Consider the following 19,692-nt stretch of genomic DNA (forward strand, 5'->3'; position numbering starts at 1 on the left):
GCTACATTTTAATGGTCTGGTTACTAACTACTCACTACTGAATAGTGTTCGCTGCTCCATATTTAGCCTTGGCACAGACAACACAGAAAACAGTTACGTGATAGCCTTCACTGTTGTGTGACGTCGTGTTTACTGATTGCCTAGCAACAGTCACTGCATGGGCTCCCCTGTTGTGTGATGCCGTGTTTACAAAGGCATTGTTGGGCAACGCTGCCGAGAGTTGTTTACTGCTGCATAGCAACTGCAGTTTCCCCTGTTACATCACCACGGTGGAGGGGGTGTTTAACGAGCATTGCATTGTCCACGTCACACTATATTGTTTTCTTTCCAATGTGAGATTGTTGGACTCGAGTCCAACCCCCAGACCTGGAGGGCCAGGCCCTCTAACCTCTGACCTGTAACCCTACATGTGCACACGTAAAAGCAGTAACAGTGCATTTACAGGCTTGAAGTAATCACAGAATATTTGGTTTAATTTTGAAAGGAAATACTACAACGGCAGCAGACAACTGTCTCCCAGAATGCAATGCTATGCAAACTGATATGCCATTATTAGTGTTTCACGGGGACCTGATGCCTCTGTCTTCAGGGCAGAGGAATAAACTAAGCATAGAAAAAAATGATATGGACATGGGGCGAGGGAGACAGGACCAGAACATTGCGGACACCAAGAGAACTAAGCAGAGCAGAGCATTGGTCACTAGACCAATGGTTCAAGCTGTCATTCGACCAGTCAGATTAGGTCCTCCATATTGCCTGAAGATGGAAGTGGAACCTGCTTAAAGATCACTGTGATTTTAGCAGAAAACTCAGACCATGGATATTGTCCAGGGTATACAGACTCACCATGAAACATCAAAAACATTCAGACATGAATTTAAGAATTGTTTCTAATGATAGAGAAGAGAGAAAGTGTAGGTACCTGACCTGTAATGTGGACTTCTCAGCTGTGAGCCTGTCGATTATCTGCGTCAGCTCCTGAAGTTTGCGATCCTGCTCTCGGATCAGGTCCTTATACTGGAGCAAAAGACTGTTCTCTGATGGTGACATTGACAGTTCTGAAGATCCATTCACCAGATCACCTTGTGGCTTAGGAGTGACAGCTTTGATGACCATTCCTGCGACACAACCACACGAACTTCAAAACACACAGGTGGACGTGGTAAGATGATACAAGCATGACATGCAACAATCATGGGAGAGATCAGAAATGCAATCAAAATGTTGGTCAAAAAACCTAAAGAGAGAAAACCTGTAGGAAGACATCAGTGTAGATGGTAAGATGATATTAAAATTGATCTTAAATATACAGGATGGTTGACATGGATTTTATTCATCTGTCTCAGAAGAGGAACAAATGGTTATATGACACCAATATTTTTTTTTCCTTGGCACTAAAGCCCCAGTGGGCCTAGGCCTACCTCCATGAACTTCTGCGTTCACTTTGGTTTTTCTAGATCTTACAAATTCGGTAGGACTCCTTGGGCGGGTGATCAGCTCATCGCAAGGCCTCTACCTGTACACAAACACAGAAAAACGCACACACACAAACTAAACATCCATGCCGTGAGTGGGATTCGAACCCACGATCCCGGTTTTCAAGCGAGCGAATACAGTACATGCCTTAGACCGCTCGGCTACCGTGACTGGCAGTGTATAAGAATAAGACATGTATATAAGAATTGAGTTCGTACCTCACAGGAAACAGATCTGAACCCAAGATCCCGGCTTCCGAGCGAGCGAATACAGTACATGCCTTAGACCGCTCGGCTACCGTGACCGGCTGAGATCATTATTACCATACACAATTCTGAGATAGGAACAAATTATGGGTCTTCAGGCATACAGATCTTGCATAACAATGCTTTGATTTATGGGAAGTCATTACAGTTCAATAAAAATAATCCAACTGGTGCGGATATTATTTTGCTGAGACCATGTGTGATGGAGATGTCAATGCTACAGGCTTCCCTCTTTCTATCAGTTACTGTACTCCCTCCGGCCCACTTCGCCCTGTATCAAGCAAACCAATGTGCGTGTTCCTAGCAGATGCTATCACTACCAATATTTGTGTGAACAGAATGGCTAGACAACTGGAGAGGAATATGGTAAACAGGCTGAAGCACAAACTTTAACAGTTTGAGGTAACAGAGAAAGTACATTGTGGGTTCAAGTTCTAAGGTCTCCGATTTTTTTCTGACACAATAATCATACAAAAAATTTGAAACTTCTGTCACTTTTCAACGTAATCTCCCTGCAGCCGTACACATTTTTCACAACGTCGACGCCATGATTCCATGGCCGCTGCGAACGCTTCTGTAGGTGTCTGTTTTGACCCCTGGAAAATTGCTGATGCAATAGCGGATTGAAAAACGGCATCCATGTCTCATCCATTGTCACAGTTGATGAAAAGAAAGTCCCATTCATGCCTTCATCACATGTCAAAATCGCCTGGCAAATTGCCATGCGTGCAGCCTTGTGGTCATCCGCCAGAAATAGGTGGCACCCACCTGGAGGACACTCTCCGCATTCGCAGGTCTTCATGCAGGATTTTGTGCACAGATCCCATGGAAATGCCAACTTTGGAGGCGATGTTTTCCACACTCAATCGGCAATCCTCCAAAACAACTTTCTCAACTCGCTCGACCATGTTGTCAGACCGGCTGGTGCGAGGCCAAGATTGTTTTGGTTCATTGTCACACGACGTTCCGCCTTCTTTGAACTGCCGTGCCCACGAATGCACATTTTTCACATTCATGACAACATCACCACACGTCTCACTCAACTGGCGATGAATTTCAATGGGTGTCGCACCACGCAAGTGGAGAAAATGAATGATTACTCGCTGTTCTTGTAATGAAAACGTCGCCATTTTAAGTATCAAAAACACTCCTCACTCTCGCCGCTACCACTAGAGTTCTGTGTGCCGTAGAGTGCTGCCATCTCTGTCACGCATTCACAAAGAGTGCACACGTATTTTAAACCAACCTGCATGTGTCTATCTGCTCCCAGTCCTGAGAAAAAAAATTGGAGACCTTAGAACTTGAACGCCCCTCGTAATACATGGCTTCACAGCAGTATTAAATGTGGTATCATTTTAGATCAAATCCCTGACATACCTTCGAGGGCTTTGAAGAGGCAGCAGAATTCATGGTCTAGCAGCAGTTCACTGGACTGTTTGGCCTGGAACTGTGGATGCTTGGCAGCCTTGCTGTACAGCTCATGCTTTGAGACTTCACTGATTTTGTCCAGGAAAGTTTCGAGGCCCAATCGCTTCTCCACTAGCTGTCGCAACTTCTCCTGCATACAGTTACGTTACAACAATTTCAGAGACATGTTAGCTGATGAAATTATTTTAAACATTCATTGAAGTTTTCTGACTGGTACTAAATATGAGGGCCCTGGGTATAGTAAAGTTACTCTGTGCCCCCATTATTCCACTGTCTTCCAACATGTACAGTAGCCATGTCTATTAAAGTATATGCATGCATTACAGTACAGTTTTTGGATGCAATGTGATTCCTCGTTCCCGAATTATTTTCTAAATTACAGCAAAAACCTGATTTAGGGGACCAGCATTTTATGCTTTCCTGCATTTAAAGTACATTTGTTGTGGTCCCAGCCAAAGTTCCATATGGCAACGTTAATTTTCCTTCATATCAGAGTTTACCCACATTTTACAAGTGAAACTTTGATTCCTATGCATGTTTCATATCTCATTTTAGCACTGAAGAGAATTTATGTGTTCCAGCTTGCAGCGATCTCGATCAATTAACGGATGCTAGGCCGTGCCATAGCTCAAGCGGTTAGTCGCTGGCTTCCCACTGTGGCAGCCCGTGTTCGATCCCAGGTCTGGTCAAGTGGGATTTGTGGTGGACAAAGTGGCGTTGGGGCAGGTTTTCTCTGAGTGCTTCAGTTTCCCCTGCCAATCTTCATTCCACCAATTGCTTCACAATCACCCTCACATATCACCTGGGGCTGGTACAATATCCCAGAAGTGGCGGCAGTACAAGGGACTTAGTCCCACCCCACTAGCAATAAAAAAAAAAATACGGATGCTTGATGATGGCCGTGTGAGGCCGAAAAATGTTGCAATAAATAAATATATGCGATTTTGATGACATTTTATGAATTTTAAATCTGATTATAGATGATATTTTAGAACAGAACGTTGTTTTTGTATTATAGATGGAAGTGAGTGAGTGGGTGGGGAAAAAAATGTATCTAATAGAGAAACTTCTTGTTCTCATGTCACTTCTCAAAACGTTTCCAAATTCTTGCCCTCAACTGATAAAGTCATTTTTCCACAAGCCTAACATTTATGTTTTTCTAAGATTCTAATGATACTTGTCTTCCTGAACAGCATTAACCTGGTGGTCTGTGTAATGAAGACATATTGTGTTTCCAGAGCAGTATGAATTGAATTTTTAAATATTATTCAAATAAACTTTATGTTTCAAAGGGTTAACTTACTTTGGAAAAAGTGGTAACTGTATCGTCATTAAAGGTGACACAAATTCCCATGAGGAAAGCACACATCCCTTGCACCAGCTTCTCATTATCATCGTGTTCATTTGAGCCTGCCTGCGAAACAAACCACAATCTATCAGAGACTGTTCCCATGGTAACACATCACTGTGACAAGAATACAAATATGAAACTAAGGAAAACAGCCCTTGTTCACCAAACCAGGCGCAGGTGGGGCTGACTGTTACCTGCACTAATCTGTGGCCCATTTACATGCAAGTAACTCACCATCTGTAGGCTCCACAACTGAGCGTCTGTCTACTAACTACAGTAAGTTTGCAGGCACAATCTCAAGTTTCACAAATTGCCACTCCTACAACTAACACACAAAAATATTTTGTGCTGCCATTTCATGGTAAAGCATCAGATACAACATCCAGTTAATAACAATGCAACATAAATAACCCAATGTGGAACAATTTTTTAAAAAGAGAAGCACTACATTATCAGTAACAATAAAATACAAGAGGTAAAGAGGTAAAAGACCACCTCTGTGGTCAAGTGGTCAAAGTTTCTGGCTACAGATCCAGAGGTCCAGGTTCAATTTCTGGCGCCACCATATTTTCTGAGAAGTAATGGCATTGTGAGGATAATTGAGGAGCTATTTCAAGGAAATAGTGGCTTTACTCTAGAAAACCGAAATTAACGGCAGTGGGGATTTGTTGCGCTGACCATGTGACACCTTCTATCCGCAAAAGTTGGCACTAGCTTCACAGACAAGTGGTGGTTGCTTGGTCGGTATAGTTCGCTTGCGGACTCAAGCCATGGAGTTTAAGTTTTTTTTAAAAAGAGTTAAAAAAAGGTAAAGCTATCCCTGTAGCAGGCCTTACATGCTGGCCACCTTTTACACCTAGGATGACTTCTGGTACTCATTTTTGTCACAGGCTGAGTTGACCCCAGGGCCATAGCGGGTTTGTCTGTGTACCCTCCTATCACTGCTACATAACAATACAGTAAAGATGTTCCCAGAGCAATGAAAAAATTTTGGAGGCATCATTTTCTACATGGCCTGTGATGTATCAAAGGAAAGTAGGTGGTTAGTTCCTCCCAAAACTTCCTGTTACCGAAATGAACGGTACTCTTCAACTATAGCATAAAGCAGATTAAAATTTCTGCACCAGATGTCAATATGCATCAGCATCATAAAAGGCCATGATAGAGCAAAGAAAAGAGTTGAAACTTAATGAACTCTTGAGATGAGCAAACATGCCCTCTTATGTGTTTATGCTATCTCAGTGAAACATGCCAATTCTATAACACCACAGATGTACAGAGGCTGGGTATGCATATTGCCACATCTGCCAGTTCAGCACCTGACACAATCTGAACTGTCACCCTTCCCATACCCTTCCTACATGACAATCAGAACACTGTGACTGCCATGCCCTCAGTTAACATTCTGCTGAACTGAGACAGCTACTGTGGGGCTGGTCATGCAATAAGCATGAAGAGAAAAATGACCTAAAATATGACCCAAAAATGTAATATGCAGGGCCCAGACTTTGATGACCTGAAAATATTAAAAAAATGACCGAAAAAATCCAGAAAAATGTACTAAAGGAGAAAAGAAAGAACACTTCACTTCCATGTTAATCACATTTCAGAAAACATATGAAGAAAAATTCCCTAGAATGGCCAAAAATGACAAGAAATACCCTTAAAAGTCCAAAAATTTACCCCCAAAATGAAAAAAAAAAAGACCTTAAACCTAAAAATGTCAAAAAATTACCTATAAAATTTACATTTCTGTAACCAGCAGCTCATATCTGAGATTTATATATTTAAGAGCATCATATAGGATATAAGGAAAAAAGATGACATGTCATCAAAATCCGGGCCCTGCTTATAACAAATGTACGCCATGCCATAGCTCAGGCGGTTAGTTGCTGGCTTCCCACCAAAGGTAGCCCAGGTTTGATCGCAGGCCAAGTCATCGAGATCTGTGGTGGACAAAGTGGCATTGGGACAGGTTTTCTCTATGTACTTTGGTCTCCCTTTCCAATTCCCATTCCACCGACTGCTCCACACTCATCATCATCTATCATCTGGGCTGGTACAGTAGCTAAATCAGGTTACATCCTTAGTACTGTAATTATTTTCCTTAGATCAATTTTTAATGTTATTCTTCCACTTTTTTTGAGCTGTATGTTCAGCCCACTGCAGCCTTCTTCATTTGCCTATCTGAGGTCACAAACAGAAAAGTAAAAATTAATTAAAGGCTCAGTTCGATGATATCTTGCCTACCTGTGCAGTGAGGTATGGAATACTGGTTGGAATACTGAGAAACTGCTTCACTGCCAGGGGACAGTGTGCCAGCCATGTGCTCAGCAACATTAGAAGCCCGAGCTTTGACTGCACCTTGTTGCCCTGAAAAAAAAATTGCACTGTGAAACATCTCCAGTGATATTAGAGAACATCATGAGAATCTTAATCTCTATGTTCCTTTTCATGGAACACACAAGTCCTGTGAGATGTACACAACAAATGTTTCCATTTGAGGCCAAACAAAAAACTCATTCTGTCAAAATAAGATCTAAAAGTCTGTGATGATGGTACATTAGTACAAATATTATGTTTCTGGACATAATCCATCATCTTGTCTTAATCTAAAAACACTGTCCTGTTTATATTACAAAAGGGGATTGGGACTACCTCTATCGATTGGGCCCAACTGAGTAGGTTTTACCTGAAGATGGAGAATTCAGTCTCTGAAACATTGTGCTTTGTAATATAAATAGAATGGTGTTTTTAGATTAAGACAGGATGACGGATGTCCAGAAATATAATATTCATTCTGCCTAACTTCCAGGATTTCTCAGGCACCAAGGGATAAAATATGTAACTTACAAAACCTTGGTCAGACTCACAGAACACTGCAGTCAAGCGGGCAGCATTGCTACTTTACATTCAGGAGATTTCAAGTTCAAATCTCAGCCCAGAGACCACCTTTTCTAACCGAGTCTCTACGATTTTCGTCAGTAGTCACAGACAAGTGCCAGGATGGCACCTCACTTAGGCCACAGCCACTTCCATGATCTTTTAATTCATTATGCATTCTACCATTTCACATTATAAGCCTATGAGCTACTGTCAGCTTACTTCACAGGTAACTGTCCCACCTGTTGTAGCAGCAACATGGTGCACTGGTGCATGAGGGAGATGGGCTGGTTGCCAATGCTGGTTGCCAGGAGTACTCGCAACAACTGCTCTTTCTGTGCTGGGTTCTCCACCAGGGCATATGACAGGGCTACTGCAGAGAACCAGTTGGAAAGCGCTTCACCACTGAACAGCCCACCACACAGCAGCTGACCTGTTGTCAAGCTTACCACTGAAATCAGCATAGGTACATCACAATGCAGTACTAGAAACCCTACACGGAGTAAGACTCATCTTTCCCATAGTGTCATGTGAGGGGGGGGGGGCAACACTGTCATTTTAGAAGAGCTGGCAGTGGCACAGGTGGTGGGTACATCCATGACTATTCCCAAACACCAGTAAGACACACACACATATACAAGATCACAACACAGCACTCTCTCTGCAGTCATGCGTACGATGTCTGACTGATGTTCACGGATAAATAAGCACATGCACACATCTGTGTGTGTGTGTGTGTGTGTGTGTGTGCAGCAGTGGTGGTAGTTGGGGGAGGGTGGTTTATGACACAGTCGGTATCTAGACTATATAGCACAAAATGGTTGGATTTGGAAGGAAGCAGTCATGAACTAACTGAGGTATGACCCTAACTTCTGCCTGATGGGACTGAGGAAAACTATAAAAAACCTCATCAGGATAGCTGATGTTGCGCCAAGATTTGAATCGATTATCTATTGAATGAGATGCTGGGGAACTACTGCCAAACCAAATTATCTGGTGATAAAGAAGACAGGGCACAGGGCAGGAAGTGCAGATAGCTGACTCACCATGCCAAACCAGTATGTGAAGATTATTTAGCCACTGCTGCACCAAAAATTTGATTCCAACGAGTGAGGAAAATACAGTGGATTTCAAAAGTTTTGAACCCATTTTCTGAAACTGCTTTCTATGCAGTTGTCATGTTTAATAACCAATGATAACATTAAGCAACACCTACTCTATTAACAATTTATAAGCACATATGCTTGAATCTATATCTATTGAATGAGATGCTGGGGAACTACTGCCAAACCAAATTATCTGGTGATAAAGAAGACAGGGCACAGGGCAGGAAGTGCAGATAGCTGACTCACCATGCCAAACCAGTATGTGAAGATTATTTAGCCACTGCTGCACCAAAAATTTGATTCCAACGAGTGAGGAAAATACAGTGGATTTCAAAAGTTTTGAACCCATTTTCTGAAACTGCTTTCTATGCAGTTGTCATGTTTAATAACCAATGATAACATTAAGCAACACCTACTCTATTAACAATTTATAAGCACATATGCTNAGGACTTGTTCCCTGAATTTTTCGGCCCTTAAAAATTCCACGACCTCCACCGGGTTTGAACCCGCGTACCTTGAGTCATGAGGTGGGAACGTTACCCCTAGACTACGGAGGCCGCTTAGGTACACATTTACTGAATGTAAGATACTTCTACTTACCATAGTTAACACATGAAAATTATTCCAGTAACCTTCCAACATTCTGGCTTTATCACAAATGTATTTGGCAGTTTCATCTATTGAGCAATTTTGGTATTTGATTCAACAAGCAACAAAAATTTGGAGGAGGAGATTCTGCAAACAAACAGGTGCAGTTTGCCTGCAATTACCACTGTCATTACATGTCATACCTTCTGTGCTAGAAGGCAGCAGGGTCTGCACAAGCTGAGATTGTCCAATTTCATTCTTGAAGAGGAAACACTGGAAACAGTAGAGCACCGAACAACGCAAACCGAATGGCTGCTTCTCATTCACCATTGACATCAAAAGGACCACAACAGCAGGTCTGCAAACACACATCATAGTTCCAGTATATGTGATCCTGAGTTCATACCTCATACCTACAATCACAAACAGCTGGCTACATAACCAAGGGCTTGCTGGACTGGATACACAAAGAATTAACATCAAATGCACTCAACCAATCACAGCACAGGGGGATACATCTCTTACAAGTATATCTTAACGCAAAACTCACATTCTTATGATACTGTCACATGTATGGAGTGACTATTTACAGAGTTTTGGATAACTGGATTTATTGACCACTTACAGGTCGTAACTACAAGTAAATATAGCAATAGTGCTATTTCCACATTTTACAAAATCACACTAAGCCTTTTCCAGGCCACAGTGTCTTTGCTAGTAGTTGCCTGGTAATGGTTTCTAATGATGGCTAGTCCTCTGCTTCTGGGCTCAAGGCCTCTCTGAACGATGTTCCTTTCCAACCTTCTTCCAACTGTCCCTTTTCTACACATCCTCCTGTGCAGAACTGACTTGGATGCCCCAGTCCTCTTCCTTATAACTCCTCGGCACAGCCCATGTAGACAACGTTCATTCTTGTACGCTAACCATTTAAACAGGAACGTGTTTACTAAGCTGTTCCCTAGCAGCGGAGATCTATTCTTATGAAGAATCTACTGCCTAGCAATGGGCGTTGTTCTGTTGCCTGTTTCATGACCGCTGCCCAGAAATGAATGTTGTTTGAGAGCTGTTCATTAGCAATGGCTGTTTCTCTGTCTCCACAGACCTTACAATCAAGGTTTCCAGAGCCAAGCAATAGCAATATAACCATTATATATATGTTATGGAGGAAATGCCTCTATCTAATTCCAGAAGATGTCATGGTATACAACCATTATATCTTGAGTGAAGTAAATGCCTCTTATTCCAGAAAATCGAGTCATGGCAGTATAACCAATAAATGGCATGAACAAAATACCTCTCTATAATTCCAAAACACTGAATTAGCCACACTGCACTGTTACAATCCAGATGACCAACAAAAACCTTAAATCTCAAGAGAGACTTCTGTTCCAAAACTGGGAACTGACAGCACTGGAAATCAAAATCTTACACTATTATGCCACATCATAACACATACAGTAGAACTTGGTTATAACGTCATCAAAGGGACCTAAAAATAGTGTCGTTATAAACGAATGTCGTTGTAACCCAAATGGGCACTTCCACAGTAGCCTTATGTCAGTCACGTAAAAATCTACCAAAAACCGAGTTAAAATGTTGCATTTTTTTAGTGAAATACGTAGTTAAGTACAGACTAACGTAACATTAACGTGGAATTGACCAAATGTGTAATATCAAAGACATATTACAGTGCTTTTCACTGACAGTACACACAATATTTCACGAATCAATTTAACTTTCTCTTCAATGCTTAAAACTTTCCTTTTCATTGCCATGTTTTTGCTACTGCACTTCTCTGGGTTTAGGCAGGAACACTATAGGGTAAGTAGACAATGTGAGGTCCTGTTAGACTAGATTCTAGGAAAGGAATGCAGTTAACAACCTGACGCGTCCTCTTGCACTATTCACGCAGTCCCACCCCAGACCCTTGTTTTCGCATAAAACCCACGCTCCTCTTGCAGCCCGCTGTCGTATTCTTCCAGGACAGTCACGTCAGCAAGTAGAGAAAGTGAGGGTGGGCAGACACATCGAACTTTCCCATGATATCAGAGAAATTCAGGAATGAAAATGACGTTACATAAGAGCTTGATGCATTTGTGCATGTTGTACTAAGCAAGGTATAAAAACAGTTGCTTTATGAGGAATCAGTTCGTACCATTGAATATTTGACGCAATAGACAAGGTGTCGCAGAAACTGATGTTGCTATAACCAAGTTTTACTGTATTTAAATTACATGGAATAAAATGTTGGGTTCTAAGCACTGGGCAGAAGGGTGCATGGCAGGTCTAGGAAGCCACACCTTATACACACAACTGATTCACTGGCAGAGAATTTTATATGACAGGCTGGTACACATGCAAAATCCAGCACCTGTTCCAAGTTCTCCAAGTGAAGTACCTGGGAGGATTTGATGGAGCCATTACATTGGCAAAATATTCCTGGTTTCCTTGGTTTCCCCGGATCACCTCTGCAACAGTGTTGATGGTTTCAGTAAGGACATCTGCTGGCACACCGCTGGCCATCAGAATGTTGCAGAGGGTCTCTAGCAACCCACAAGCCTTCATCGTCTTTTGTGAGGACATTGTCAGTTGAGCAGGATTCCCAGGAGGTACCAGCGTCCTGACTACCTGTGGCGCAAAGCAAAGGACCATGATCTTTTTCCATAATTTGTAACTAACAGGAATAAAAGAAGATATGAGGTTCTCAGAGCAGTGATTATGAAGGATACTAACTTTGGGGTGAGATCCCATGTGTCAGTGGCACAAGTTCACTGATGTTTCAGATGAACGTCGGTAAATTTCTACCAGACTACATGGCACCACATTCCAGAAGACAGTCCTCTTTATGGGTAAAAATACTGCTCAAAACATGTTGCTACAGAACAATGAAAACTTTCAGCTCTGCTATACACCACGTTCTTTCAACGTTTTGGCAAGGTCCCCATCACATGCAAGTGCAGGTAAACATGCATAAACACATTACCTTTCACAATTGTATGAAACATGAAAGTATGTACATGTTATTGAATACGTGCTGAAGTTGTGTGATGATAACACCATCTATCAAACATGGAACAACTACATTCTGTGTGAGTGCAAGAATATGTATACCAAACTGGTTTTTATAGCTAAGTTATGCTGATGCAGCATTCTGGACATGACACCTACTTGCAACATGCAGAGGATGTTGCTGACTTTCTGCGCTGACCAACCAGTGTCATCACTTTCAGGGGGTAAGTTGAACATAGGTGCTAATCGCTGAATGTAACTTCCTGTAATGATACAATTCAGACACTCATGAAAATCATTCATGTTTACATGAAGCATGTAGATCAATGACACAAACATATAATATTCAAGCAGTAAAAGCAATACAGTGCAAATGTATTTCCACAGGTTTCTGTGAATAACATCTGATGGCCTGTCTTACTCTGCCATGCAAGGCATATGCATATATACCATCAACAAATTTTCATTAAGCATGACATTGGAAAATTCAGTTGGGTATCTTCTGTCTTCTGGTCTGCTATCTGAAAAACAAACAGATTACAATATACAAAACTTTGATTTTGCCTGTAGTTTTGTATGGGTGTAAAACTAGACCTCTCTCACACTGAGAAGCATTCGCTGAGGGTCTTTGAGAATAGAATCTTGATGGAAATATTTGGACCTAAGAAGGGGGGAAGTGATAGGAGGTTGGAGAAAACTGAATAATGAGGGGACTCATGTCTTGTTCTTTTTACAAAATATTCATCATCATCATTTAGCAAAACAGTCCTTTCCGAGACATAGCCTTCCTTAGAAGATGAGACCATACCGACCGAGCGACCGCCGCTTGTCGACAAAGTTTAGTGCCAACTTTTGTAGATATAGGGTGTCATGTGGTCGGTGCAACAAATCCCCACAGCAATTAATTTCTGTTTTCTAGACTGCAGCCGCTATTTCCTTGAAATAGCTCCTCAATTATCATCACAAGGCTGAGTGGACACTGTTCCAGACCCACTACTTCGCCGAAAAAATCTGGTAGCGCCAGGAATCGAACCCGGACCTCTGGATCTGTAGCCAGGAACGCTGACCACTAGACCACAGAGGCAGTCTTCCATTACATATCACAACGAAAAATTTCTCACATAGAACAAAAAAACATTTCACAACGTACAAACGTACACATAGAAAGGTGCAGCATACAATTAATTTTCAAAAGAAAGAGGTGACAAAAATAAAAAAGCAAAGACTTTGGGGAAAATAGAGGCTTTTCATCCACTGATGTACATAAAATGGAAAGAATGCTAGAGGAAGCATATGACAGTTCCCCTACTATAAGCATGATTCAGGCTTTCTTAACCTCACAACTAGATGAAGCTGAATGAATACTTTCATTTTCTGGCAAGTTTGATCCTTGAGTATCTAGTGATCAGTACGTTAATATGTAAAGGTAAAGTTGTCCCTGTACTTGACTAATTAAGCACTACGCCATGAAGGCGTATGGGGGGAATGCATGTATAGATCCATATTTTCTTGACCTCAGCACCCAATGGAAGGAATGACAATTCTGAAGGTGTATGGACCAGTAACTGATCAAGGGATTTGGAGAAACAGAACCAAAAACTGATAAAATTACATAAACTCCTGCCCTGGTAGTAAATACTGAAAGGAGTACGATGGAGTGGCTGGGACATGTGATTAGAATGAATCAAATAAGGACAGCTAAGGAACTTTTTTTAAAGTAAGCCAGAATGTGGAAGGAAACTGGTAAGGCTCTTACTGATATGGTTGGAAGATGCAGAGAATGATTTATGAGAGCTGAAATTGAGGAGGAGTACAGAAAAATGAGCGTCACAAAAGATGCCAAGGTTCTTACAAGACCATAAAGCCAAGGAGTAAATATTTCCCTGAGATGGATGGGTAGGCCAACAGTTATTCTGAATCCAGTGCTGACATGCCTGCTGGCTGTCCATCACTGCACTGGCGAAGCTATCATGTCTGCAATTCAAGACAAACCAACAAACACAACTGTGTCTGTACCAAGAACCTAGCTGTACATGCCATTAACTAACTCACTTCATGCAGCAAAATCCTTCTTTAGAATCAAAGAGTCAGTGAGAAATTCACAATTTTTATGGAACCCAGAGGTTTATTACTATGTAAGATTTGAGGCTTTCACGGCGGTGACTATGAAGAAAGCAGTCTTCTGGGATTTGGCACCGTGTATATGTGGTGTTAACCGACGTTNAGATGGGGGCGATACGTTCCTCCGAAACGTCGGTTAACACCACATATACACGGTGCCAAATCCCAGAAGACTGCTTTCTTCGTTTATTACTATGTTTATAAAAGTCTGAGAAATCATCCACTACCTTCTTTAAAGAAATTTTGGTTTGAATTGTTATTTCTCAGCAGATTCAGCATAAGCAGCAAACAGTCCTCCACAACAATGCCTCCATCTGAATAGCCCTCCTCTGAGATCACATCGAAGAGGCGATCAAATGCGCTCTGGAAAGCCACAATCTTCTGAATGTTGGCGTTGCCTTTTGTAAGCTGTACCAACAGCAGCAGTGCCTGTAACAATATCCTGACATCTCACTCTCCACGCTTAGAAAGCACTGCCATGCCCCTATACTGGCATTTCACCTGCTGGACAAGTCGTTTTTGTCAGAACATGGATTCTGAATGTTCAAATAGTACTGAGATGATATGCTTTCCTGCATCTTCCTGAGCATACAGTTAGTTCCATGACCATCAGTCAACTGCTGACAGGGCCAGGTTTACGTAAAAGAGAAAGTAAACGTAAAGTTACCCCTGTGCTTAATGTATTAAGCACTATGTCATGAAGACACACGGAGAAGTGGAAGTACAGCTCTACCAATCTTGACCTCGGCACTAGATGGAGGTGAGTGGTTAGCTTCATGCCCCATCTCCTTTACCCCCATGGAAATTGTCCCTGGTACTCATTGCATAAGAGGCCGGGTGGGCCCCAGAGCAGTTCTGGATGCTGCAGAGAAGAGGCAAATCACTCTCTGTCAGTAACTGAACCCCAGCTGCCCACCCTGTAGCCCATCGCTATATCATCCAAGCTATTCAGGCTCCTGCCAAATTCACACACACTATATATATATATATACTACAGCTTAGGTGCTTGCAATTTGAGAGGCCTCAAAATACCAAGAAGCAAATTCACTCACAAAACAACACAACATTCTCTTGTGAAACTCAGAAGCTGCATGACAAGTATAGCAGTTGAAAATAAACTGGGGAACAGCTTGGCTCCTTATGTTGCAGTCGTGCAACTGTGACAATGTATTTGTGCAGTTCCACATACACACACATAAACGTCATACCTATCTTTTGAGGGAGCAAGAGATCCACCTTTTTCATAGTACAAGCATTTGTGAACTTTAATCCAGCCCTGATTACTGATGTGCATAATTGGACCAGGGAACAGACAAACAGATGCAGAAGGTTTTGAGAAAGGAACTGTGATTATTTGGAACCTGTCTCAACTCACATCATTTCTGATCACTTCCCGGCTGTCCCCCAGAAGCTCCATGAGTTTTGACACTCCCATTGGACTCGCAAGGATTATTTCTTGTATTTCTTTTGGTCTGCAAATACAAAATGAACATTTCCCATTCAACTAGCCAAAATATTACACAGAAGTGAAGGAACGACAAAAAGCTAACATAAATACATTTACTGTCCCTCTCAGTATCTGTGTGAATTAAAATTCTACAATCTTTTTGCAGGTGTGTATGAATCCCAATTAGTAGCATGGTTTTTGTAATTTCTTGAAGTGAATGCTGTGACAGCACAACTCACTTATACATAAGAAAGAGATGTCTGGAGCTGTACACTCAAAATAGACATTTCTGGAACAATACGCAAGACATGCCACATCCTCTAAAATTTGGTGAACTTGTCTCTGAGGAGGGAGCTTACTAACACATTCAGTGCTGGGTGTTCTCCCAGTTCAGGACATTAGCTGTTCATAAATAAATGAACAGTTCAGGCCATCAAACATCTGTAAATAATGATTCAGGCCATTGAAAACGCGAGTGGGGGGAACTCAAAGAAAAACAACAAACATACAAATAAAAAATCTAATATCTGTACCTACCTGTTATCAAGTAATGATGTTAATAATTTGACTGCAGGCCACCGGACATGAAAGTCATACTCTTCTAAAAAACCCAATACCAAGCCCACATTATCAGGCTGTTTGATGAATATCTCTGTGAACTGTTCTCCTATGTTGCCCACAGAAGAGAGGGAAAGGCTTGTGTGTTCTGAAAGGCAAAGGTGCACATTTCACCTGTGTGCACTGATGACAGAATAGAAATTGCTTTCTGAGTGAGAACGAATGGGAAACTATAACACTTTAACACACATCATGATTAATATTGTTTGGGCCAACTAATTTACAGAGCCCTTCTAGACTAGCTGAATACAGTTTTCCCAACTGAGCAAAAACATGAAAGTGGCAGCTCTTTTACATGAATATAACACATCCTATGACAGAGAAAAGGATTTAAATGCAACAATTTAAATTTTGTCAAAATATTATGAATTACAAATAAAATCATCAGACCATCATTAGTTTCCAGTCACACATGAACATGAATTCATGACACTTGCTACAGACATTATCTAACAGCAGTGAAATATGGATAGAAAAAAGAACTGACGAGGGGGGGCTGATATCAGCAGAAATGTATTTCATGGGGGGGACTGCGAGATACACCCATTCAGACCTCAAAAAAGATGAAATATTATGATACAATTATAAATTTATATAAAATATGCAAGAGATTGAAAAAAAAAAAAAGTGTTTTCTGTGACTTTGGAATTAAATTTTTAAATCATTTTAGGCTTCAAAGTTGTCAATACTGCTCACCTTCATCTTCGAAGCTCTCTGGGGCTGTAATGTTGCAGAGTGTGTCTAGTGCATACCCCACAATTTCACAGTCCCTCCGATCCATTTCCAACACTTGACATAGAGCACCCATTCCCTGCGCTCCAACTTCAATGCGAAACTTTCGCGACAAGGCTTTGAGTGCTCGGCATGCATCTCTCCGGTCATCCAGCAAAGTTGAAGACTGCACACGATCTACCAGCCTCTCAACCTTAAAAAGGTTATGCATTATAGAACACAATCATAACACTGTCCATAACAGTCTGAATACTTTTATCAAATATAATAATTTCCAAAACTGAATAATGTGTCACACAAAAATCCTTGAACTCCAAATTCATTTACCTCGTTGATAAAGAAAGATAAATTTAAAAGAAATACTTTCTGCTAAAAGTATGACAGTTATACTATTATGTTTGCAATTAATGCAATCTTTATCTCATGTTTGATTGGATGGATTAAATAAGAATAGATACTGAGGACTTGGGTAGTGAGGTGGATCAGACTGGTAAAAATGTGCCCAATGGTGGGCTTCGATATTTACTGTGAACCTTCAGGTTTCACCAGCTAAGTGGTACTGCTAATCATAAGATCCAGTGTAAGCAAATGCTGTTAATACATCTGGCATACTTCCAGTTTCTGAGAATTAAACTGCGTTTAATCATAACAAACTTATGTTGTGGGTTTGTATTGCAGTGAGATTGCAATACGATAAACAATAAAGAAAACAGCATTTATCGTACATACAAATCTGTCTGTAATTAAAGCTGTTAAAAATAATCACTTCACGAGTCTGTGAAGTTTGAAGAGCCACTCTGTACAACATGCATAGCTCATTATCACTTGTATAAATAAATTAACTCAATTATCTGCAACCTGATCGTGGCCAAATAAGTTTTAACGTGCACAACTGTCATGGAATTTAGACGTTGAGCTTTCATTAGTTGTTTCGACATTATGTTCAGTATAGAAAACCATAGATGGCAATATGTGAAAAGCACAGAACATAATTTATTACATACTGTTTCAGCTCCTGTGGGCTGCGACCCTTCTTGTGGTGTTCCAAGGACCGACTTCAACCCACTCTTAAAATATTCCATGTTACTTTTTGTTGTCTGCTGTACTACACGTCATATTTCCGGCTAACATGCTACGGCGTAACAATTGACTGCTATAATCCGAAATATGTATCATGAATACCAACTGTGGCTGAACAAAAATGATACATTGTCAACGTTATCGCTGCGGTGAGGCTGCAGATTAACTTCGTTTGGAATTGGACGCCGTGCATTCTGGTAGAAGTTACCGACATTCCCCCATAAGGTCGATTAACTTCTACCAGACTCAACGACGTCACATCCCAGTAAATAATAATCCTAAGAAATGTAAGTAGGATTTAAGGTGGAGGATATCTTAGAATATACTCAATAAGCAGTCGCGGAGAGCCGACAAGGGGCGATCCTCCAGCCGGGGGTTGGGCGTGGGGTTACAAACGCCTCACCGTAAAAAGTAAATTTGTTACAAAGTGTCATCAAGGGACTCGTATTTGGATAGATTCTCTGGATAAACGACCTAAGCGAATGAAAATGGATAAGAGACTTAGTATGTGGAATGTAAAGTCTATATTGAGCAGGTTCGCTCATGACAGTTGCGACAGAAATATCAAAACGAGAAGTTAGATTTTGTGGGTGTACAGGAGGTCAGATAGGACAGTGGTGGCATCAATCCAGCAGACAAATACAATATGAGAGGGTAGAGTTTCTTAGTGATAGGATGTCGTATATAACATTAAGAGTTAGCTGGCGTGATATCGTTGTTCTGAATGTTCTTGCCTCAACAGAGGATAAAATTGATGAGATTAAGGCCCGTTTATATGAGGAACTAAAACTTGTATTCGATATTTTCCCCAAATACCGAATACAAATTTTGTTAGATTTCAATGACAAAGTAGGTAGACAGGATATTTTCAAACAGACCATTGGAAATAGAGCTTACACGAAATTCGGATGTTTCCTGATGGAAAGATAATCAAATTGACCATATTTTGATGCATAGGAAACGACATTCACGTGTCTTGATGTGTGATATGAGCAGACTGCGATACTGACCACCGTTGACCACTATCTGGTGGTGGTAAAAAGTTAGGGAGAGACTGGCAATGAGTAAACAAACTTCTTTTCCGTGTAATTCTAGCTACCAATCAGTCCAGAACATTTTGTCTTCTCGTCCACTGACTAAAAACGTAAAAATTAGAATACACAAAACTGTAATTTTGCCTGCTGTTCTGCATGGGTGTGAAACTTCATCTCTGACATTAAATGAGGAACATAGACTAAGGGTGTCTGAGAACAAGGTTCTGAGGAGAATATTTGGACCAACGAGGGATGAAGTGAGGAACTGTATGATGAGGAGCTTCATTAACTTCTGCTCTTTGCCAAGTATAATTAGAATGATCAAGTCAAAGAGTATGAGATAGGCAGGGCATGTAGCATGAATGGGGTGAGGAGGAATGCATGTAGGGCTTTGGTGGGAAAGCCAGATGGATAGATGCAACTAGGAAGACCTAGAAGTAGGTGGGTGGATACTATTAAGATGGACTTTAGAAAGAGAGGACAGGGTGGTATGGACTGTATTGATCTGGTTGAGGACAGGGACCAATGGAGGGCTCCTGTGAACACAGTAAT

The 19,692-nt window shown here is 41.2% G+C and overlaps 1 protein-coding gene across 5 annotated transcripts in view; it reads right to left on the reverse strand.

Annotated features, from left to right (window-relative positions):
* The window catches only part of LOC111867497 (general vesicular transport factor p115), a 38,314-nt gene extending 20,131 nt beyond the window's left edge, over positions 1–18,183 (reverse strand). For all 5 annotated transcript variants that reach the window (XR_002843358.2, XR_002843359.2, XM_023857437.2 and 2 more), the window contains exons 1-13: positions 18,031–18,183; positions 16,991–17,219; positions 16,214–16,382; positions 15,605–15,701; positions 14,457–14,658; positions 12,268–12,371; positions 11,498–11,727; positions 9,303–9,457; positions 7,647–7,855; positions 6,772–6,894; positions 4,474–4,584; positions 3,120–3,300; positions 928–1,118 (exon numbers count right to left, since the gene is read on the reverse strand). Coding sequence is in view for 3 of the 5 variants with exons in the window: in XM_023857437.2 (XP_023713205.1) it covers positions 928–1,118; positions 3,120–3,300; positions 4,474–4,584; positions 6,772–6,894; positions 7,647–7,855; positions 9,303–9,457; positions 11,498–11,727; positions 12,268–12,371; positions 14,457–14,658; positions 15,605–15,701; positions 16,214–16,382; positions 16,991–17,219; positions 18,031–18,108 (2,079 nt within the window). In the remaining 2 variants the exon portion in view is untranslated. The remainder of the gene's footprint in view (positions 1–927; positions 1,119–3,119; positions 3,301–4,473; positions 4,585–6,771; positions 6,895–7,646; positions 7,856–9,302; positions 9,458–11,497; positions 11,728–12,267; positions 12,372–14,456; positions 14,659–15,604; positions 15,702–16,213; positions 16,383–16,990; positions 17,220–18,030) is intronic.
* Between the last annotated feature and the right edge of the window lie 1,509 nt (positions 18,184–19,692).

Source organism: Cryptotermes secundus, unplaced genomic scaffold (assembly GCF_002891405.2).
Source record: "Cryptotermes secundus unplaced genomic scaffold, Csec_1.0 scaffold1089, whole genome shotgun sequence".
NCBI lineage: Eukaryota > Metazoa > Arthropoda > Insecta > Blattodea > Kalotermitidae > Cryptotermes > Cryptotermes secundus.